The sequence below is a fragment of the Cervus elaphus genome, chromosome 11 (genome assembly GCF_910594005.1).
Source record: "Cervus elaphus chromosome 11, mCerEla1.1, whole genome shotgun sequence".
NCBI classification, from domain to species: domain Eukaryota; kingdom Metazoa; phylum Chordata; class Mammalia; order Artiodactyla; family Cervidae; genus Cervus; species Cervus elaphus.
In genome coordinates, this window is record NC_057825.1 from 67,788,975 (window position 1) to 67,812,181 (window position 23,207).

Genomic DNA, 23,207 nt, shown 5'->3' on the forward strand with positions numbered 1-23,207 from the left:
ATGGCATGTGACTCTTGGACAGGCTAATTATATTTGTGGGAATCTGTATACATCTATCAAAATTAATATCTGTATCTACGAAGCCACATATTATTTCATTACACAAAAAAGATGTAGGTTAGTAAAGATGTGGATTTTTAAATATATTGTAGACTCTTGCGCTTTAGCAGAGACATGGACTTCTGCTACTTACTGGATGTGTACTTGTATACAAGTTACTATGAAAACAAGCTGAGAGGATGCTCCTGTGTGTAAAGTGCCTAGTACATCCTTATGAAATATTCATTAATGAATGTTAGTGCTTTTCTTGTTGTATAGGACAGGTGAAATGCCTTCTAGAAAGTGAATACTGAAAATGTTGAAAAATATTTTAAATTTTATGTAGCTGACTAAATTACCAAGTAAGGTGTTTATAACAAATTAAAAAGAAACATGAAAAGGACAGCTTTATTTTACATGAACAACTTCTGTGCTAATTATTAGTTTCACATTAAATCTAATGTGATACCAAAATTCTTTTCATGTTGAAAGATTTTAGATAGACTGTATGTCCTGTTGAGAAGGAAATCACTTCTAATTAAGAACTGATCTGATTAGTCTGAATCAAGGTTACTTTTACATGTGTTAATAATGTATACATGGTTCCTAGGTGGGTAGCATCATCACAATATTTAGTGGATACCTTTGTTAAGTGACAAGATACAAGAAAGAAAAAAAACTGTAGCAAATGATCAGGTAACGCCACTTCTTACTTTAAAAAAATTACAATTCTAAACGCCATTTCAAACAGCAAACTTTCACTATACATGTTTCTGTTAATTTGTAATATCAAAAAGCCTATCTTTTTTTTTTAAGTTTCAGTATAAGATTAATACAAATTGAATGATAAATTGTTAGACGTAATTTGTGTAATTTGTGCTTTTCTAGCAGAAAGGGTTTTTACCATGTAGTAAAATACATTTATTCAAAAAAGGAGAGATATAGTACATTGTAATTTCAAAGAAATTTTTATATTAAAATGTTAACCTTTTGGCTTAAATTGGAGTTTCATTTAAACTCTAAACAAAGAAGTTCACGATCAAGGCCAAAATCTTGTCTATATTACCATACATATCTAATTATATGTTATTTTAAGCTTATTTATTTTAAACCATGATTACAGAGTTAACATATGGGAATATATTAAAGGCATAGCCTTATTATATTTACTGGACTTTTGGTTTAATTCTCTACAACTTTAAACTAGTACTGGAATATGAAACAACAGAAGTGTATTTAGATAAAAACAAGATCTGAAATGAGTCCTTCATTGTATTTTTCTAAAGAACTTCTCATGAGCAAGTATTCAATATCATGTAGCTGGAGAATCATTCATGATATTATTGAATTTTTTCTTTAACTATATACCAATATTTTGAGTATGCATGAGTTTCAGGCCAACTGCAATTAAACTGTGAATTTAGGTATTATCTTGACTACAACATTAAACACAACTAAGATTTTCAAGTCAACACGTTTACAAATCATATTGCCATTGTGTAGTGAAGCCATTCTCTGAAGATTAAAAGTTCTGCTTGTTTGGAAAAATCAATTAGGTCTTTTTAAGCAATTGAAGTTCTGCTTTCCTTCTAAACGTTCCTTTACTAATTTTTCCAAAGAGAAAAGATGCTCATCTGCATCTTCTGGCACAAGGCTTCTCATAGAATTTGCAAGTTCAAAAAGATATTCTGTATTTTTTCCACTTGGACCAGCTGCATTAAAAATCTGTTCAGCGATGTCTTCCAGAGGTGCAGGACCAAGATAATTAGGATTATCACATGTTCCAATGTATAGCAACACACTGAATGGTTCTGTTGTGGAATCTTTTGGATAAAAAATGACTGTTGTGGTCCTGTAGCCTCCTTTTTCTCTGAAATCAAGGTATGCTTTTATTTCTTCTTCCCTTCCTACTGGCAGTCTGTAAGCAACACCCCATACACAACCCTGTTGAAAAATGAAAAGAATGTATCATTTAGTATTTACAAGGCTAAAATAGGTGAAGATAGATTATGAGCTAAGAAAATATCTTGTATATTCTTAGAAATCAGTGCAGTTTTGCTTCCCTTAATGTGTAACGAAGAGGTATATACTAAATAATAAAGGAAATAAGCATTTTAAATTCTTCAATCTGAATAATTTCCTTGTATACCAGGATATTTATCTTTGTTTAAATTTTTAAAATTATGTCTTTTAACTAATGGGACTGATATGAAAAATATCAGATCTTCATTTAGTCATTAAAAATATAGTTCTAAATCTTTAATCCATAAGCATTTCACTGATACTATGCTGAAACCCACTGGAGTGGGTTGTGATTTCTTTCTCCAGTGAATCTTGCTGACCTAGGGATCAAACCAACATCTCCTGCATTGATAGGTGGATTCTTTACTGCTGAGCCACTAGGGAAGCCCTTATAAAATATATTAGTTGTTCCCTTATTTGCAAAAAGAGTTCTGTATTTTAAAAGCTCTGTAATAAAGTAATCAACTATTAAGGCAATAGGTTCATTTATTTGTTCATTTCTTCACTGCATAAACTTTCAAATATCCTTAGTAAATTACTCCATCCAGAAGAGTAAATGGCAAACTCTGTCTAGGGAGCCTATGAACAGTGTCAGTAAAAGCAATGTGCTTTAGCTGCAAAGATTTTTTGTAGTATCAATAAAATATCTGTGATACAAGCAAGATTTATAGTTTGTAACACAGATTTTCTAGTTTCTTGATAACTTTTAATTATTAAACTTCAGGTTGAATAAATTATCTTGAATAAATTAACATTCTATAGGAACAAAGTGCCTTTTATTACCTCTAATTAGGATTTTTAGTTACCAGTTTGGAGCCATTTTTTTATAGATGTTTTTCCTAATGTAAGTTATGAAAGCATTTCATAATTTCACCATTATTCATCTGCTATTGCTTGATTTTTATTATTTTTGCTGCTTTGATTTTTATATATCAAAGTCCTTTCTAAAGTTAAATATTTAACTTCACAGTGTAAAATTTGGATCTCAATAAAATGATTGAAAATATTTAAGAAACAGAGAACTATCAGAGATAAGTTTTCTAGTACTTCATACTTTTTAAAAAACCTGTTGTGCTATTGATAAGATTAGGCAGTAAAGAAAGTGATAATTCATGACAGATTTTTGCTGAAATACTAGACTCCTAGCAAATGTGAGGAAAGCTTTAAGGCTTTCACTTAATTCTTTGTGGTCATCTGGCTGTCTGAGGATTGGCTCCGTTAACGTGAAAGGAAACCACAAAATTCTCAGTCAACAAACTCATCAAGAAGGGAAAAATGAGACTACATGCCATTGGCTTTTTGTTGTCTACCTTGAATTCTGCATCCCAATTTTTCCCAGCACATAAGAAGAAATACAACTAATACAGAGAGGAATTTCTAGGCTTAGTGTAGTTCAAATTGTCTGTGATGACTGCTAATAAGATTTCACTGATTATTAAAACTGCAAAACATGTTAACATTTTATGATTAAAGATTATATGAAAAAGAATTATACCATACCGCAGGGTCTTCAACAAGAGTCACAACTCTTCCAGGCTGTTTTAAGAAAAGTAAAAAAAAAAAAAAAAAAATTTTTTTCCTGAATTAAAGTTCAGTAACTGAGCATTAGCAATTTACTGTTGACATGGAATATTTTTAACTTCATTTGTTTATACTGAGCACTTTTTAAAAGCTACTTATTTTTATGATCAATTTTAAAGTGAATTAAAAGAATATCTTATCCAAACTATCTTGGCCTTTTTAAAAAATTCTCTGAAATTTGTGTATAATAGGTATATTGTATTCACTTAGAATGGATATATTAAAACACACACACACACACACACACACACACACAAAAACACACCTGTGACTGAAATCAAAAGCAAAAGGAAGAAGCAACTATAAATAAATATTCTGATCACTTTTTTTTTCTCATCAGGGAATAAAGATTGCTATAGTGTTCCACTGAGGAACAAAACATGACATTCCAGGGTGCTTTCCTATAGAGAAGTGGTTCTCAAGTGTAGATAAAAATTACTTGGAGGTAGTTTCTGATTCTGTAAGTCTGGAACAGTCTGAGAATTGCTTTTTTTTTTTTTTTATACAAGTCCTACCTTGTCTCAAAGGTTGTGTATTTAATAGACATTAGTGAGAGAGTTGAGTTGTAAGCCACAACTTTACCTACTTGTATGCCTGCTGTGTGACACATAGTGAACCTGTATCATTCAGATATTTGTGCCATCCTTGTTTCTACTTCCTTCTAGTCTTTGTCCATTTGTATAGATAACTCATAATCATGGAACACATGGAATTTTGGATTTTTTTTAAATTTAACTTTCCTGTTAGTCTTCTGATACTTTTTAATAGGTCCATGATACTCGACCATCAATGAGCTATAATTTAAAAATCTTTGTACTGTTGGACATTTATATTTAGCTTTTTTTCTATTTAAGATAATGCTACAGTGAGGATACATATATTGATGTGGGTCATGTAGGAATTGCCATATTACCTTCAATTTCAAAGTGAATTTGGAACTATTTATTGAATACCTATTCTTTGTTGTAGAGACGATAAAACTGATTCTGGTTTTTAAAAGCTTATATTGTAAGTCTGGAATATGAACTTATTAACATGAAATAGGTAGAGAATACTTAAGGGCTGTGATGTATGCTGTTTATTAAGTGAAGTAATAATTCTGAGTCTTGGGTGGTCAGAAGGAAAGACACAATTCTGAGTAAGGGTCTAGGAGCAGAATTAAACCAGGCCAAAGTGTCTGACTTTAGCAGAGGCTTCTCCAAGTATGGAAGATGATTCAGAAAGACAACTGGAGAAATAGGATAGAGTCAGATTTGAAAAGCTAAAGATTGGAGTTGAAATTGGGGGGCAATGGAAAAAAACAAGCCACTGAAATTTGGGAGAAACAGGAAATGAGGTGCTACTGTAGCACTCAAGTTAGTAGGTGACTGGCATGATAAAAGCAGGTTCTTTGGGAAGATTGGTGTGTTAAAGTATCTTTGCTGTTCAGTCGCTCAGTTGTGTCCCACTCTTGCGACCCCATGGACTGCAGCACGCCAGGCTTCCCTGTCCTTCACCATCTCTCGGAGCTTGCTCAAACTCACGTCCACTGAGTCAGTGATGCCACCCAACCATCTTGTCCTCTGTTATTCCCTTCTCCTTCAGCCTTCAGTCTTTCCCAGCATCAGGGTCCATCAATACAAGGATGTTCATGGCGGGGAAGTATACAGTATGCATGTTTAAGTGGGAAGGAGGTAGACTGAGCAAGAAATGGTGGTGGTCTGCGGACGAGCTCTGCTCTCCACCTTTCCTTGCTTCCCCTTTCACCAGCCTACTCACTAATTCTTGGTAGCTTTATCTTCTGATTATTTTCTAAATTTGTTTTCTCTTCATCCTTTAGTTTCCTCCTTAGGGCTTTCTGTCTCTGCCTCCAGTTTGTTCTACATGGCCCTAGGTTGACTTTTTTTTGCAAAAATTGGGTTTTGAATTTTCTTGTGCTTTAAATTTTTCAGGGTTATAATATTCTGCAGGATAAAATAAAAATTCCTTTGCATGAGTTAACTATAAACCTCACTTCTTACCACTTCCCTCTCAAGCTGTAATGAATTATTTATAATTTTTCAGTTCAGCTGCTCAGTCCTGTCCAACTCTTTGTGAGCCATGGACTCCAGCACGCCAGGCCTCCCTGTCCATCACTAACTCTCAGAGCTTGCTTAAATTCATGTCCATCCAGTCAGTGCTGCCATCCAACCTGTCTGTCGACCCCTTCTCCTCCCTCCTTCAGTCTTTCCCAGCATCAGGGTCAGATGAGTCAGTTCTTCACATCAGGTGGTCAAAGTATTGGAGTTTCAGCTTTAGCATCAGTCCTTTCAATGAATATTCAGGACTGATTTCCTTTAGGATTGACTGGTTGGATCTCCTTGCAGTCCAAGGGACTCTCAAGAGTCTTCTCCAACACCACAGTTCAAAAGCATCAGTTCTTCAGCACTCAGCTTTCTTCATAGTCCAACTCTCAAATCTATACATGACTATTGGAAAAACCGTAGCTTTGACTAGATGGACCTTTGTTGGCGAAATAATGTCTCTGCTTTTTAATGTGCTGTCTAGCTTGTTCATAGCTTTTCTTCCGAGGAGCAAGCGACTTTTAATTTCATGGCTGCAGTCACCATCTGCAGTGATTTTAGAGCCCAAGAAAATAAAGTCTGTCACTGTTTGTTTCCATTGTTTCCCCATCTATTTGCCATGAAGTGATGGGACCTTTACAAACATTCATATCTTTGAATGTACCAGTGCCCAGAGTGGAATGGGCTTCCCTGGTAGCTTAAACGTTAAAGAGTCCACCCGCAGTATGGAGACCTGGGTTCAATCCCTGGGTTGGGAAGATGCCCTGGAGGAGGGCGTGGCAACCCACTCCAGTATTCTTGCCTGGAGAATCCCCATGGACAGAGGAGTCTGGCGGGCTATAGTCCATGGGGTCACAGAGTTGGACATGACTGGGTGACTAGGCACGGCACAGCATTGCACAGCAGAGTGGAATGCCCTTCTTTAGAATTCCTTGGGTATCCTCCTGCCACTTTTTTCATAAAGACTTGGCTGTCTTTCCAGGCAACTTTGCAGCAGCTCCTTCTAAACTCTCATTGCACCTTTTCCCTTATAGCACTTAGTAGGTATTGTTGTTTGCATAGGTGTTGCCCACTTATATGTGAGTGCTCAGTAGTAATTGTTGAAAGGGGGAGAGGTAGTCAAGTCCTTGATGTAGGTGGTGACAATTGAAACAGAAAACAAAGAGCATATGTAGGGAATCATGAAGGGAAAATAGATGGGTCCCTTTGACTGCTTATGGATGAAATACACGTGGACTGTTGATACTACTGATATATTTACCCAGAAATATTTTATAAAACTTAAGCTGTTTGTTCCTATTATTATTAGGGAAACAATGTAAATTTGTAAGTGTACTTAAATTTTTTGGGGAGGGCATTGAGACTGAAGAAGGGGTCTTGAATGGTGAATAGGATTGGAAGATGTGAAATATGAGCCATGATGGGTCCTTTCATTGGGTAATGAATAATGTTTCTGATCACCATCTAGAAATGTTACAGATTTAGTAAATATTCATGATTATCTCTTGTGTTAAAATGTTCTTTTTGAAATTGAAATATATTCTTTCTGTGAACACTTTTTCACATTTAAATAAATCCTTAATTTGATAAGAAATTGCTAGTTTTGTTAGAAATAAATGAAATGCTTAATTAAACTTAGGAAGATACTAAAATTTAATGAAGCTAAAAAGAAAGCATAATTAGGAAAGGAAGTAGGTTTGGCATTTTTCTTACAAATGTCACATTACAGTATGTAGAAATGAGTCCAACATTTGTTGAGTAACATCACATTTCATATGTACTGATGACTGGCTCACTAGCAGCATATGTTGCTGTAAGAAACATGGTGCTATGTAGAATCTTCATTATTCTTCTAATTTGCTAGGTGTTTCTGTAGCCTTTTGTATTTCGGTTTGTCAGACAGTTAATATTTGTAAAAGGCTTGTGCTCTATTATAATAGAAAATGTGAAGTAAAATAATGTTCTTTCTGGTTTGTTTTTTTTTTTTTAGCAGAACAGTATACTTAGAAAATGTTTAATGTTTTAGGTTTTCCTTCAATATGCTAGGATGGATTCTTTAAATAAAGATTGGTATCAAACTGTTAGCCATTGCAGCACCCCCGCCCCCAACCTTCCTACCTTATGTTTTAATATATTTAAGTAAAGAGAGATTGACTTTTATAGCTACCTTCTTTACTGTTTTATTAAAGACTCATGAATTGTTGTATTGACTTGGCAATTTCTTATCATCAGTTTGTTTTGACAGTGTACATAACTCAGTGTGCTGTGTAACAAACATTTTGGTTGAGAGTCGAGTACTGAAATATGCTATTATGACCATGTTCTTAAGTATTTAATACTTGGTTTTTTAAACTGAAGCCTAGGTTAAGACATTCCTTTGCAGAATGGCAATTTTAAGTGCTCATATCTGACAACTCAAAAGGCATTTTATTTAACTTAGTTCTTTAAAGTCTTAAATGTTACTTTACAATATTCTTGGAGATAGTTTGGCCATGAAATCTCTTTTGGCCTGTACATGTGCATTTGTGGTAAATCACTCCCCTGTTTTCAAGTCTACCTTAAAGCCAGATTTTTAATTTACCAACTCTAGTTGAGGTAGAATGGCATTTTTGGGTGATTTTAATCCTGTGTCTCATTTATGAGCAGGTGCAAACTACAGCCTTCTTCTCTTCCCTTTTCCATGATGTAATACTACAGGTATTTCTTTGGAATTAACCTCAATCTCTTTCTACATCTGATTTCTAGCATTTTAGATTTCCTGCTTTTGAGCCAATATTAATTTTTTTTTAAAGAAAGTGGTAAGCTCATAATTCTCAGTATTTTAGCAATTAAACATTTTGTACTCTTCTAAAAGTTAGCTATAGTAAGTGTTCAGCTTATCCAAATTATTAGTTACTCAAAATTCAGTTTTCCTTATGGATTACTTGTCTTGCAGTCAAAACGAGGCTGATGTGCATAAGCAGTGAGCTGTTATTCTCTGTATTTACAGTGTATTAAGATAAATGTCCCTGCATAACTGACTGAAGAATGGATCAGAGAACTTAATCTCACATTTATAATTTAGAGGAGAACCACTGAAGAAAAAAACATTAAAATAATGTTGGTTATAGTATTGGTACTGTGCTACTTAGGTAACAAAGCTGGACTCAACTTCTGAAGTACCTGACAACCAAGGTGATCAACATAAGCTCCTTTATAACCAGAGGTAATTTTGGAAACTAGTTTTTCTGTGAACATAGGTGTCATAAAATAAAACCTTTGGAAAGATATAAAGAAATCCCAGAAATAACATGCACGTTTAAGCTCAGACCAATGAAAATCTGGCAGAATGCAGAAATGCCAACAAACTTAATTGTTAAAAAGCTGAATTTACTAGTTGATTTTAGTATGTCAACTCCGTGGTGACAGGAAGGTTTATTTTCCTGTCCTTTCCACACCTTTTTTGTGGCGGGGGGGGGGGGGGGGTAGTTGCCAAGAAATGGGATCCCCTCTCAGCACGTCAGCCTTGTGGGAGCTTGTGCCCACGTTTCTTGCCTCCTCAAGAAGTAACTGCCACCAGCATCTCCAGCGGCTTCAAAAGGACTGCCCTTGGTTTAGGATCCCAGAGTCGGGGGCAGGTGGCCGAGGAAGGCGCACAGAGGTAGGAGCAGTATCCCTAACCCACTGGCCTTTGGCGGTGGGGTGAGTCCCGCAGAGCTGGACAAGGAGTTGAGGAACAGTGCTCCGGGGACAGTGAGTGTGGGGGACCGGTTGCGCCTCACCTTGCCAGGAACTCCGCGGTGGTCGGTGCTGCCCTGCCAGAAGCGCCTGCTGTAGCCTGAGATATATCCAACCAGCTTGTCCTGATAGGGGAAGTCCACCTTCCAGATGAGAGACCCGTAACCGAAAACCCACATCCTTCCCTTGCTTTTCCTCCGTGGTGGCTGGCGGTGGCGGCGGCGGCGGCAGTGGCCGTCCCCTCTTCCGTGGGCTCTGAGCTGCTGTCTTGCTGCTGCCGGCAAGGGACTACGACTTTCCGGACGCAAGAAACCGGCTGCGCAGGCGCAAGGCTGCACGCCCTCCTTGGGGGCGCAAAGCACATTGGGACTTGCAGTTCGCGGGGCGGTTTCCCTCCCTGTCTCCGCCACCGTCACTGTTTTGTCTGTTTGCTTAGGGTATTTGGAAGCATTGATTTCCTCTCTGCTAAGCAATGGATTTTTCAGCAGCCTCTGTTTTATCACCCTACCTTTCCTGAGGTGCGTGTGGTCAGAAGACTACAGTACCCACAATCCTTTTAGTGTGGCTTTAAGGTTGGGTGTGTTTACTTTCTTCAGATGGGAGGAGAAGAGAGAGGGTGGGAATCTTCGGTGGCGTGGTCTAGATACACGGAGACGAACTGTTTATGGGCACCTTACGTGGCACTTAGAAAGACATTTCTTATGCTTTGAAAACTGGATTTCTGCCCATTTAACAAGAGCTAGGGGAATGCAAGCAGCGGTTGTAATCTGTATTTGACTTTATTTACATTAAAAAAATCTTTTTACCTTTCAAAGACAGAGTTTACTACAGAAGTTTTGTGCCTATGGAAGAGCTATCATTATTTCAACAAAAACTGCTTATATTTTTAAATGTTGTGTGTGAAACGACCTTAGTCATCTTTAGTATACTCAGAAACTCACTCAGAAAAATGTAGGTAAATGTTTTTAGCTTGCGCATAGGCTTTGGAAGCCATATGTGGGACCTCCTGTAATTTTATACAGGATTTGGAATCTGTGTACGTTTTTCTGTTGAAGAATTTAACAGATTTCATGAGTTTATCCAATAGGTCAAGTATCCTAAAAAAACGTTTTGATCTGCAGGTTAGAGCTGCTGCTCGGAAATACTGTTCAGGAAGCTCACTTGGGCCATCAAGGCCATGTTTCTGTATGTAAGAACAGAAGCCTAAACAAATGCTTGTTCTTTCTTGAAGATTTATGTTTTATAGTCTTCAGTTGTGTAAAAGAATACTAGAACATCCAGGTTCAAAGAGTATTATTTATACTCTTAAGAAGTCAGCAGAAAAATGTCACAAAGAAAAACTTAGTTTAAGAGTAACCAGGTCTTATTATACAGAGTGAAGTAAGCCAGAAAGATACAGAACATTACAGCATACTAACACATATATATGGAATTTAGAAAGATGGTAACGATAACCCTATATGCAAAACAGAAAAAGAGACACAGAAATACAGAACAGACTTTTGAACTCTGTGGGAGAATGTGAGGGTGGGATGTTTCGAAAGAACAGCATGTATATTATCTATGGTGAAACAGATCACCAGCCCAGGTTGGATGCATGAGACAAGTGCTCGGGCCTGGTGTACTGGGAAGACCCAGAGGAATCGGGTGGAGAGGGAGGTGGGAGGGGGGATCGGGATGGGGAATGCATGTAACTCTATGGCTGATTCATATCAATGTGTGACAAAACCCACTGAAATGTTGTGAAGTAATTAGCCTCCAACTAAAAAAAAAAAAAAAAAAAAGAGTAACCAGGTCTTAACTTTCTTCAAGTTGTGGTTTCACATTGCTTGGAATGGTTAGTTTCCCCCTCCCATTTTTTCTGAAAAATTTCAAACATACAGAAAAGTTAGAAATATAGAGTGTGGTGACCATTTATGTCCTCCACATGGACCCAGTAATTAACATTTTGCCACAGGTACTTTACCTTTTATTTCTCTTTATATACTTTTAAATCTGAAATGTTTGAAGCTGCTTGTGCTGTGACTTAACTGCTAAATAATTCTAAGAATAAGGACATTCTCCTAATAACCAGAGTGCCAATATCACATCTAAGAAAATAAACAATAATTACATCAGATATTTATTCTATGTTCAGATTTCCTTAATTGCGTCAAAATTGATTGTTGTAGCTGATGTTTTACCAGTTCAGGTCCAGCTGGGGTATATTTATCATACATATTTGTTACCACATTATATGTATTTTGTTTGTGTTATCTTTTAGTCTAGAACATAGGTTTTATTAAAAGAGATCTTTATTTATTTGCCTTGCTGGGTCTTGGTTGCACACATGGACTCTTCAATTTTGTTGAGACATGCAAAATATTAGTCATAGCATGCAGGATCTAGTTTCCTGAGTAGGGATTGAACTATGGCACCCTGCATTGGGAGCTTGGGATTTTAGTTACTGAACCAGCAAGGAAGTCCCTAAGTAAGATAAGCAGTTTATTCATGTTAACTTGTTGTATTAAGGGTTGAAGAGAATGATCCTGCTATTATAGTACATTTCTTTTGGATTCTCTTTCTCTTAAGAGCAAAGATATCCAGTTCTGTTAATTTTTTCAAATTATTGCATATTAATCTGGATCTATTAATAGTATTTGTAACTGTGAGAAAAGCCAGAAGGGGTTCTTACCTGATTTTACTTGAATGCTTTTTAGTGTTTTTAATGTCTTTGGAATAGTATTCTTGTGTGTGTGTTTGTGATTTTCCTGTGTAGGGAAAAAAGGTTTCTTCTCTTAGATGAATATGTTTATAAATTGTCTTAAAATGTGTGATTTGTTCTTTTTTGTGAAACTTGGATGTAATGGCCCTCGCTACAAGTAGTGTGGTTCAGAAATGTACAGTTTAGCATTCAAGATTCTCCATAATTTGGCTACCTCTGTAATCTCAGTTTTCTACTGTTTACCTAATCCTCCTTCCAAAGTGAATTGATTGCTTCCATTACTCACTGGACCTTACTCACCCTTGCTTGTTCATTTCCATAATTTTGGTTATGTTTTTTTCCTCCTGTCTAGAAATGCTCTTTTGCATGTTATCTCAGTGTCACAGCCTCCCTTATCTTTTAGGCACAGCTTGAAGTAGTTTTCCCCTGCTTTGACTACTCATGACTTTATCTATACTTTTCTTAGGGCACTTTCTGCTTTCTATTTTGAATCACATATATTTATTGTTTCTGTGAGATGGTACATAACTTGAGATAGAATCTGTGTCTTTGTGATCTTATATTCTCCTTATTGCTGATCATTTAATTGGTGTTCAGTAAATAATTATTAACTGAATAATTAAATGTTCTGTAGTAGTAAATATCTTCAGTTTCTTAGTATTGGACCAGTTGATTCAATCAGATTAATGCATAGCTAACATTAGCTCTCTATAGAGAGCTATCAGTTCCTGCAGATACAGTTTTAATATTTAAATACGACCATTGCGTGTGTGCTCAGTCGCGTCTGACTTTTCGCGACCCCATTGACTGTAGCTTGCCAGGCTCCTCTGTCCATGGAATTTTCCAGGCAAAAATGCTAGAGTGAGTTGCCGTTTCCTGCTTAAAAGGATCTTTCCAACCCAGGGAACGAACTGAGTCTCCTGCATGCGAATCCTGCATTTGCAGGTAGTTTCTTTACCTCTGTGCCATGCCACCTTGGAAGCCCCAAATATGGCCATAGATATGTTTAAATTTTTCTAGCACTACAGGAAATACTGTGTGTGCTTACTTTTAACCTCTTCCCTCAAATCCACCTTTCTGATTAAATAATTTAGAATATAGCTCTAGAAACCTTTTTACCCATATTGAACTAGACATGTTTTAGGGTTTCCTGAACTACCTCCTAAGATCTTTAGAAAAACTGAAGGAAGGATGAAACTGAAGTGTTACTGAGAAGGGCTACCCTTTGGAGATAACCATTGCCCTGAAATCCTGGGTCTTAGCCCAATCGCCTCATAGTTTGACTAACAAGAAATTGTCTTTGTAAGAGTCACATTCTGAGCTATATAGGACACTGACTCCAAGGGAACTTGAGATGAACTTTAAAGGGAGATTGTGAGGAAGAGGGCAGTAATTTTGTGAAAAACTTTCTGGGCTAGTGTAGGAAAGCTGGACCCATCTCTTTATGATGCTGTTTGTTCATTTTAGCATATCAGTCAGTGGGGCTGTTTCATCAAGGAAAGAGAACCTGAGAGTTTGGCTCCTTCTGGAAAGGACTTGCAGGTGCAGAAAACCTGGAATTACTTCTTATTTTTGTTCTTTTAAAAAAAGTCTTTCACTCCTTTCTGGCTGTTTTGGGTTTAGCTCTTTCCTGTAAAGGGCTATGAAATTAATTCTTGAGGCTGAATGTTGCTGGTAGTTAAATGGCCATCTCTACACAATAGAGTATACATTTGGGGTTAACTGCAACTCCAATACTTTGGCCACCTCATGTGAAGAGTTGACTCATTGGAAAAGACCCTGATGCTGGGAGGGATTGGGGGCAGGAGGAGAAGGGGACGACAGAGGATGAGATGGCTGGATGGCATCACCGACTCGATGGACATGAGTTTGGGTAAACTCCGGGAGTTGGTGATGAACAGGGAGGCCTGGCGTGCTGCGATTCATGGGGTCGCAAAAAGTCGAACACGACTGAGCGACTGAACTGAACTGAGGACCTTATGCTGTCTCATCAACAGCATTCCAGTGAGTGTATTTTGTTGGAGTATGAATGGAAGAAGAAGGCTGCAGGAAGAAGTTGCTCAGAAGAGGAGTGATAGAACACTTTAAACTCCCTTGATACCTTTAATATGAGCATTCTAAGGAATCCTACCCCAAACAGAGAGACTTCCTGGTTTAGTCTCGCAGAGGTGATGACATGACAGGCTATCTCTGCCTCAGGCTTTTCCTCAGCAGTTATGTAATAGATGCCACAGATCAGCTGTGATCTTTTAATATCTAGAAGTACAGTATTTATTGATGAGAGTGTTTTCTTTCTACCTTGTTTTGTAGATTGGTCAAAAGAATGGATTTTACAGAGGCATATGCTGATACATGCTCCACGGTTGGACTTGCTGCCAGAGAAGGCAATGTTAAAGTATTAAGAAAACTGCTCAAAAAGGGGCGTAGCATTGATGTTGCTGATAACAGGGGATGGATGCCAATTCATGAAGCGGCTTATCACAACTCTGTAGAATGTTTGCGGCTGTTAATTCATGCAGGTAAAGTTAATTCACGGTATGGAAGGCTGGACTTGCAAGCAGGATTAATAAAAAAAGTGGTAATACATGACTTATTAACAGTAATATTTGTTTACCTTTCTGTAATCATACAGTGACTGCCTCTGTGTTGTTAAGAATGGTTAGATTGCCCACCTTGAATTATGTAAGTATGGTGTCCAGCTAGATGTCTATAAATGTTGTCCTTTATATGGAAGTGCCTGTGCCTGGCTAGTTTTTATTGCTAAGCTAGGTGATGTGGCAAAAGTAGTCTGCTGTTTTAATTTAAGCATTTGGTAGTTACTGGTTAGGTTTATTTTTTATTCTTTCTCCAAAGAAAAAGAGCAATGCTGCTGAAGTTGAGGGTGTGAGTATATTAGTCTTTTTTAGAAATACTTTATGGTTTCCTTAATTTTGGGACTCTGTGCAATTAGTTTGCTTTTATATTTAATGAAGATACAGAAGAGAGCAGGACGGACAAGATCTCTGCCTTTATGGTGTTTTTAATTCTGTGAGGGTGGGAACAGACAATAAATACCAAAACAGTTAAACAAGATAATTTCAGATGATCGGGCGCCATCGGGGTGGTATGGCCATGGACACAAGATAATTTCAAAAGGTGACAGTGTTGTGGAAAAAATAAAACAGAGTAATGGGACAGAGAGTGATCATGTACATCTTTTTCCAACTCTGTGTTTGACTGACTTCATGCTCATAGGTTGAGGTCGGCCACGTGGAAGCGTTTTTACCCCCGAACTCGGCCAGTCCTACAAGCCAATTCCATGAACTTTTCTCCCTCTCCCTCAGAGCCAGTTACACATTTGCCAGCACCCTGCCGAGGGAAGAGCTCAGTAAATGAGACTAAGCAGAGAGTTTGACACTCAGGAAACGGCATGGAGAGAATACTAATGGTGACTGAGCCCTGCTTTGTGGCAATCATTGTACTAGACGCTTGATTTACATTATTTATCTAATAAGTTCAAAGCTGCTATTGAGGCATTGTTATACCCATTTTATTGTTGAAAAGATCAAGCAAGTCTTAGAGAAATTGCCTTGTCAAAATTTATATAATGAACTAGGAAATTTGACTTGAATCTTTTTCTCTGACTCATGTTTTCCCACTATAGCATGCTCCCAGCATTTAATCAAAATAACCATTTTTAACATTCAGTTAATTTAAGCTGAGATTGAATATAACACTCCATGTTATGACACTTGGTGCACTGTTTACATTTCATTAATCATGGAAACTCGGATTTTTCTTTTCTTTATACTTACCATCACCAGGCATAGCTATTCAGAAGGTAGTCTTTTGGGGCTATAGCTCATCAAAATTACTGATTTCCTCATAGATTAGAAAGAAAATAACCCTTATAGTGTTTTTGGCTTGGCCTTTTGTTTGTTTTGTTTTAAGGGATGAGTGACAGCAAGGCTAAAGTCTCTAAAAATCGTGATGCAGGCAGTTTGTCATGGCTGCTTTTTAAATCACATGTTCTAGAGTCTGTTATAGTTGAATGTTTAAAGATACTAAAAAAATAAAATTTATGACTCAGATTTTAAAATGCATGTGTTCAGAATTTGTCTGAAGTTAATTCTATAGCTTGAATTCCCAAACTATCTCGGGTGACAAAGGCATGAATTTGAATATTTGTTTCTGGTTAAAAAGCTCATTCTAGATACACTGTTATCTCTTTCTACATCGGTTTTTCTTTTTGGCCACTCAGTATGTGTGATCTTAGTTCCCCTATCAGGGATTGAACCCACACCCCCTGCATTGGGAACAAGGAGTCTTAACTATTGGAGCACAGGGAAGTCCCCCCACATCAGTTTTATGTTAAATTTTTTTTTTTCCTTTTAGCTGCTAAATAAAATTAGGCATGTTTTTGGCTTAATATATTTGAACTGGCTATGTAAATCATTTGTGTTTTCTTTTAGAAATTAAAAATACCGTCTTCATTGTTAATGACTGGTTTTTTTTAGACTTGATGTTTTTAGAGGATAAGATGGCCTCACATAGTTAACATAGTTGATACAGAGGTCAAATAAAAATTTCTTGCTATTTTTATTAGAGTTCACTATTATGAAATAAATTTTCTATAAATCTAATTTATTTGCAGTATATACACAAGGATTAGGGGTGGACTCATTTGAAAAGACCCTGATGTTAGGAAAGATTGAAGGCAGGAGGAGAAGGGGACAACAGAGGATGAGATGGTTAGATGGCATCACTGACTCGGTGGGCATGAGTTTGAGTAAACTCCGGGAGTTGATGATGGACAGGGAGGCCTGGCGTGCTGTGGTTCATGGGGTCACAAAGAGTCGGACACGACTGAGCGACCGAACTGAACTGATAAGAGAGAAGAATTTCAGCAACACATGAACCGTGAACTTCCAGATGTTCAAGCTGGATTTAGAAAAGGTGGAGGAACCAGAGATCAAACTGCCAACATCCCTTGGATCATCGAAAAAGCAAGAGAGTTCCAGAAAACATCTACTACTGCTTATTGACTACACCAAAGCCTTTGACTGTGTGGACCGCAACAAACTGTGGAAAGTTCTTCAAGAGATGGGAATACCAGACCACCTGACCTGCCTCCTGAGAAATCTGTATACAGGTTAGGAAGCAACAGTTAGAACTTGATATGGAACAACAAACTGTGTCCAGATTGGGAAAGGAGTACGTCACTGTATATTGCCACCCTGCTTATTTAACTTATATTCAGAGTACATCATGAGAAATGCCAGGCTGGATTAAGCACAAGCTGGAATCAAGTTTGCTGGGAAAAATATCAATAACCTCGGATATACATATGACACCACCCTTACGGCAGAAAGCGAAGAAGAAATAAAGAGCCTTTTGATGAAAGTGAAAGAGGAGAGTGCAAAACTTGGCTTAAAACTCATCTTTCAGAAAACAAAGATCATGGCAAATAGTCCCATCACTTAATGGCAAATAGATGGGGCAACAGTGGAAACAGTGACAGACTTTACTTTTTTCGGGGGCCAAAATCACTGCAGACGGTGACTACATCCATGAAATTAAAAGACATTTGCTCCTTAGAACAAAAGTTATGACCAACCTAGACAACGTATTAAAAAAGCAGAGACATTACTTTGCCAACAAAGGTCTGTCTAGTCAAACCTATAGTTTTTCCAGGAGTCATGTATGGATGTGAGAATTGGACCATAAAGAAAGCTGAGTGCTGAATAATTGATGCTTTTGAACTGTGGTGTTGGAGAAGACTCTTGAGAGTCCCTTGGACTGCAAGGAGATCCAACCAGTCAATCCTAAAGGAAATCAGTCCTGAATATTCATTGGAAGGACTGATGTTGAAGCTGAAACTCCAATACTTTGGCCATCTGATGCAAAGAGCTGACTCATTTGAAAAGACCCTGTGCTGGGAAAGATTGAAGGCGGGTGGAGAAAGGGATGACGGAGGATGAGATGCTTGGGTCGCATCACTGACTCATTGGACATGGGTTTGAGTAAACTCTGGGAGTTGGTGATGGACAGGGAGGCCTGGTGTGCTACGGTTCATGGGGTCGCAAAGAGTTGGACATGACTGAGTGACTGAACTGACTGACTAACTGATGGAGAGAAAAAACAGGGTTTTCAGAGGGTAGGAAGCGTGTATATGACTTGTTCTAGCAGATGGTGACGTTTTTGGTCTCAGTCTTTGAGTTTGGTTGTTCTGTATGGTTGGAACTAATGTCCAAAATTCATTAGATTTGGTTATCTGATTCACTAACTGGAAAAATCAAACTAAAATGAAGCAAAAGGTCTATTTAACCTATTAGTCACTTTCAGAAATGTTTTCTGAATTCCCCTGGCTCATACCTTAAAGTCCATACTTTATTCAGATCCTCTGCCTTTTAAAGAAAGATTATAATTAGAACTTTTTGAGTGATTCAAATTAAAAAAAAAAAAAAAAAGACCAGTGGGGAATGGTAACTGACTACATTGTAAAAGTCTAGCTAGCCAAAAGTCTGTTCTGTACTTCTGTGTCTCTTGACTCTGTGGGAGAAGGCGAGGGTGGGATGTTTCGAGAGAACAGCATTGAAACAAGTACACTATCAAGGGTGAAACAGATTACCAGCCCAGGTTGGATGCATGAGACAAGTGCTCAGGCCTGGTGCACTGGGAAGACCCAGAGGGATCGGGTGGAGAGGGAGGTGGGAGTGGGGATCGGGATGGGGAATACATGTAAATCCATGACTGATTCATGTCAATGTATGGCAGAAACAACTACAATATTGTAAAGTAATTAGCCTCCAACTAATAAAAATAAATGGGGGAAAAAAAAGTCTAGCTAGCATACAGTTTCATATAAGGAGGTATTTTTAAAGTGATGGTGACCTATGAACATTTCTAGTCTTGAAGAGTGAAGTGAGGTTTCTTCTGCTATTGATGATAGCGGTATCTTCATATCTGTACCAGTTAACCTGGTACTGTAGGTTAACCTTAAAAGTTTCCAAAGCAGGTTTGACATTTCTGTCGTTCTTTATACTTGCTATACCCTTGTCTTATATGATTCATAATTCTCTTGTCCTTTGTGGCTCAGCTCTTACATATGTGTCCTTTATTATATAATTTTTGCCTTCTTGAACTTCATCTAATATTAGTGAACTGTCAGAGATTCCTAAAGCATTCTATTAGTGCACTAAAGTCTGAAGGTGCTCAGGCCTAGACAAAATAGTGGAAGAGTCTTAAATGGTGAGAAAGGCTTTGGCTTACCATCATTTTGAATCCAGAATCTAGCCTAGAAATCAGTCATATATGGCCTTCTCATTCAAGCTTGAGTATGCTCAAGTATAGTATGGATTACTTAGAAATTTAATATTCATATATGTATGTATTATATATATTTCACTTTAACTTTCTGTATAAAGTATTAGCACAAATCACAAATTTGCTTTTCTTCTTTCTTATATTGGAAATTTGGTGTAATTGGTATTGACAGTTAATCATGCCATTTTATATTAAACCATTTGCTGACTAAAGGTTACTGAAACTTTTGTAATTAATTATAACATTATGAACAAGTGCTTTTATGTGGCCAGTATATGAACTAACTCAGTGCTTTTTATTAGTTCATATTAAGAAAATATTACGCTGTTATACTGTGTATGATAACAGATATTAGAAATCCTTAGATAAATAAGGTAATTTAGCTTAGTGAATAAGAATGTGTATTCAGGGTTATTGCAGTCGCTGTCAAGACTATCATGACAGTGTAAGAGAGCTGGCTCAACTTTGAACATAACAATAATGAGAACATATAGTCAAGGAACAGAGTGAGGAGATTAATGAATGGAAAACCACTAAGATGGGTTATCAGGGTAGGGGGTTTCTTGCTAAACTGACTCAGCAGGATTTTTTCCGGAACTGAGCTAGGGAGGCCAAAGAAATGACGGGGGAGCATGGGGCCAGGGACAAGGTCTAGGCCTATTCAAGAAGGCTCAGAAGAGACTGGCAAAAGTTTTGTCAGGGAGAGGGTCATTGTCACTCCCCAGCCTCCTGACTGGCCTCCCTTCAGGTCCTCCTGCTCTCTGTTCTCCTTCCACATAAGGAGTATTCTTCACTGCCTCCCCTTCCCCAGCACCTGCTCATCACTGAGATGTCAGCTCATGGGTCCCCTGCCCTCAGAAGTCTTTGTTGATCTCACAGACCTCAAGCTAGGTCTTCCTAACTAAAGATCATGCAGAAACTGTTAGACTATCTCCTGCATTAACAGAGTTTAGGATGGGGACTCTTTATTACAATCTCAGCCTGTTGTCACAAAGGCATCACCACCACTGGAGGTTCTGTGAGCAGAGCATGAATACAGATGACTGGTAAACTGCTTGGGTATTTGTTTAAAAGTGTTAAGTTAATGAAAATTGCTTATTACACTATTTTGCAATTTAAAGATAAGAGTGAAAAATTGTAAGATTCAAAACCAAGTTAATGTGTTGCTTTGAACTCTTAGTTCTTTATCAAGCTCTACAGCTATGTCAATATCTGCATTAATTTAAAAAGTACTCATGGGTGGATTTCCTCATGTTTTGTAGATTGTTTTTGTTAATAACAACTAATACAATTAAGTTTAAGGGGGAAAAAAAGTTGTGTTCAGATGGACCACATTATTCCATTATTCTAAGTTTAACACATGGTTTAATTTTTAAAGTCTAGGCTCCCCTCAATATTTTTCTTGTTTTATTTGTCTAAATTCTTTGTTATTCTTATCTACTCTCCCCAACCCCTATCAACGTGAGTCACTTTACTATTATAAAACCAGTCAATCAAGTAACATTCAGCTCTGTTGACATTTTGCTTAGAATTAAATTTATTATTATTTTGGGCAGAATCAGCATCTCTATCATGTTGAAATTTTCTTTTGGGGAGCTATTTATGTATCTGTATTGAACCTATATCTCTGTATAAATGTTCTATAGAAAATTTCAACATATATAGAAATAGATTATAGTTTTTTTTTAATTTGTTTATTTGGCTATACCAGGTTTTAGTTGTGGCATGCAAATTCTTAGTTAGAGCATGTGGGACCTAGGTCCCTGACTAGGGATTGAAACCAGGCCCCCTGCATTGGGATTGCGGAATCTTAGCCACTGGATCACCAGGAAGTCCCTTAACGTGATAGTTTTGTGGATAGCTGAATAAATGTCTGTTTCTGACTAATCTGGGGAACGCTTTCTTTGTGATAGGAACTTTTAAAATATAACTACTCTATCTTGCCATTTAGTTGTGTATCTTATAAAGTTGGAGACTTTTTTTTATTTATGTTATAGCTTAGACCCCCAGTTTCAGTAGTGAGTTACGATTATAAGAACTACTTAAAACCGATGATGATTTTAGTCAGGAGCATTAGTTTTAATTCTGATATTTCAAGAAAGATATTACTTAAAGCTTTTAAAATTTGTCTACTTTTTGTTTTTATCAATACTCTCAGAAATGCCTTCCCCAGTCACCTTACAGCCCATCCCTCTATTGTGGGTTTAGAATCTGATTGTTTTGGAAGCAAAGTAAGAAAGTCACTTAATATTACCTTTTGTTGTGGAGTTTCAGAAAATTTAATGTGGACATTATTTCCATAACTTGAATGTTACCAAAACTTAGAGATTTTCCTAACAAACCCAAGAAAGCTTAAAGTCACTTAATTCATAAGTTCTTTATAAATTGTACAGATCAATTTCTTTGGAGTACATTTTATTATTTTAGAAATGCAGTCTTCATTAATGATTAGAATGTAGTTTTAGCTTAGAAAAGGTGTATTTTAAACTGCCTTCATCTTATTATTATTATTTTTTTTTTTAAAAACTAATCAAGACAACCAACACTTTTACTTTTATTTGCATTTATTTTCTGTGGCATTTATTCCTGGGCCATAAGTTTTTGTTTCTTCAGTTTCTTCTGGGATATCTTTTTCTTCTGTGCAACCTCCTCTTCTGGTTTAGGAACAATCTGTTCTTTTTCAGTAAGGATCATCTCAATGTGGCAGGAAGAGCTCATGTAGGGGTTGATCCGACCATGAGCTCTGTAAGTCCTCCGCCGCATCTTGGGGGCTTTGTTCACTTGGATGTGCTCAATGACCAGAGAATCTACATCTAAGTCCTTAAGCTCAGCATTACTCTCTGCATTTTTGAGCATGTGTAGTAAAAATTCAGCACTCTTTTTGGGCCACCGACCCTGCGTCCAGCCCCACTGTTTGGCCTATGCACACCTACCAGCTCCACCATTGTAACGATGAAATGGCACACATTGCTTCTTTAAAGTGACATCTTTCAGATACTTGGTGGCTTTTCGAATATGCATACACTTTATGGCCTGGGCAGTTTCACGAGTATTCTTAAAGTGAACATGAAGATTTGAATCTCTTGATTTGCATGATTTTGTGGGGTTTTCTGGGTCGAGTGAATAGCGCACCATTTTTAGGGGTCAGCTCAGTCTGCTTACCAGAAAGATCTTATTAGTTGAGTGCAAAGAAATAATGCTACGGATGAGACCGTTTTCCTCATGGAAATTAGGAAATTCAAAAAATCAAATTTATTAATATTTCAGTAAATCTCAAATCTTGCTCTTATATTTCCTTTTAATTCCTGCTACTCTCTTTCCCCCAATTACCAAAAAATAGAGGAGAAAATGAGTATGTGGGCAGAATCTGTGTTAAGACTACTGGAGAGCTATTTACACTGTGACCCTTATAGAACTTTTTCTTGGTTTTCTAGAGATTTAAACTATAAGACCTCCCATTTATCCTTATCTTTTAATATTTTATTAAATTCTTCTTAGAATCTTTGCTTTTTATTCCCAAGAAACAGAAGTGATATCTTCTAATTGATAGTTTATTCTTTCATAGATTCATCTGAGAACTACATCAAGACAAAGACTTTTGAGGGCTTCTGTGCATTACATCTTGCTGCAAGTCAGGGACATTGGAAGATCATACAGATTCTTTTAGAAGCTGGGGCAGATCCGAATGCAACTACTTTAGAGGAAACCACACCACTGTTTTTAGGTGATGTATGTTATTTGTGGTACAGATAACAATTTTTATTTTTTTAATTTTATATTTTGCTTAAGAAACTAAG

General features: G+C 37.1%; 2 protein-coding genes and 1 pseudogene across 3 annotated transcripts in view; 1 reads left to right on the forward strand and 2 right to left on the reverse strand.

Annotated features, from left to right (window-relative positions):
- The window catches only part of ASB3 (ankyrin repeat and SOCS box containing 3), a 119,049-nt gene that overhangs the window by 14,961 nt on the left and 80,881 nt on the right, over nucleotides 1-23,207 (forward strand). The window contains exons 2-3 of the mRNA XM_043918018.1: nucleotides 14,416-14,624; nucleotides 22,976-23,134. Of these exons, the coding sequence (XP_043773953.1) occupies nucleotides 14,429-14,624; nucleotides 22,976-23,134 (355 nt within the window). The 5' untranslated portion in view covers nucleotides 14,416-14,428. The remainder of the gene's footprint in view (nucleotides 1-14,415; nucleotides 14,625-22,975; nucleotides 23,135-23,207) is intronic.
- CHAC2 (ChaC glutathione specific gamma-glutamylcyclotransferase 2) lies at nucleotides 732-9,723 on the reverse strand. Of its 2 annotated transcripts, XM_043918020.1 has the most exons (3): nucleotides 9,446-9,723; nucleotides 3,562-3,597; nucleotides 732-1,983 (listed from the first exon to the last, which is right to left on the reverse strand). In XM_043918020.1, the coding sequence occupies exons 1-3, from the start codon at nucleotides 9,578-9,580 to the stop codon at nucleotides 1,588-1,590; spliced, it is 567 nt and encodes a 188-aa protein (XP_043773955.1). In that variant the 5' UTR covers nucleotides 9,581-9,723; the 3' UTR covers nucleotides 732-1,587. The 2 variants fall into 2 exon arrangements, with proteins under 2 accessions (XP_043773955.1, XP_043773956.1); XM_043918021.1 differs by lacking the exon at nucleotides 3,562-3,597 and having other exon boundaries at nucleotides 9,446-9,699.
- LOC122703633 lies at nucleotides 21,957-22,545 on the reverse strand (annotated as a pseudogene).

Coding starts and splice junctions, on each gene's coding strand:
- CHAC2 (XM_043918020.1), bottom strand. CDS start 9,580: ATGTGGGTTTTCGGTTACGGGTCTCTCATCTGGAAGGTGGACTTCCCC. Junction 3,598..9,445: donor ACCGCGGAGTTCCTGGCAAG/GTGAGGCGCAAC, acceptor TTCTTAAAACAG/CCTGGAAGAGTTGTGACTCT. Junction 1,984..3,561: donor CTCTTGTTGAAGACCCTGCG/GTATGGTATAAT, acceptor ATTTTTCAACAG/GGTTGTGTATGGGGTGTTGC.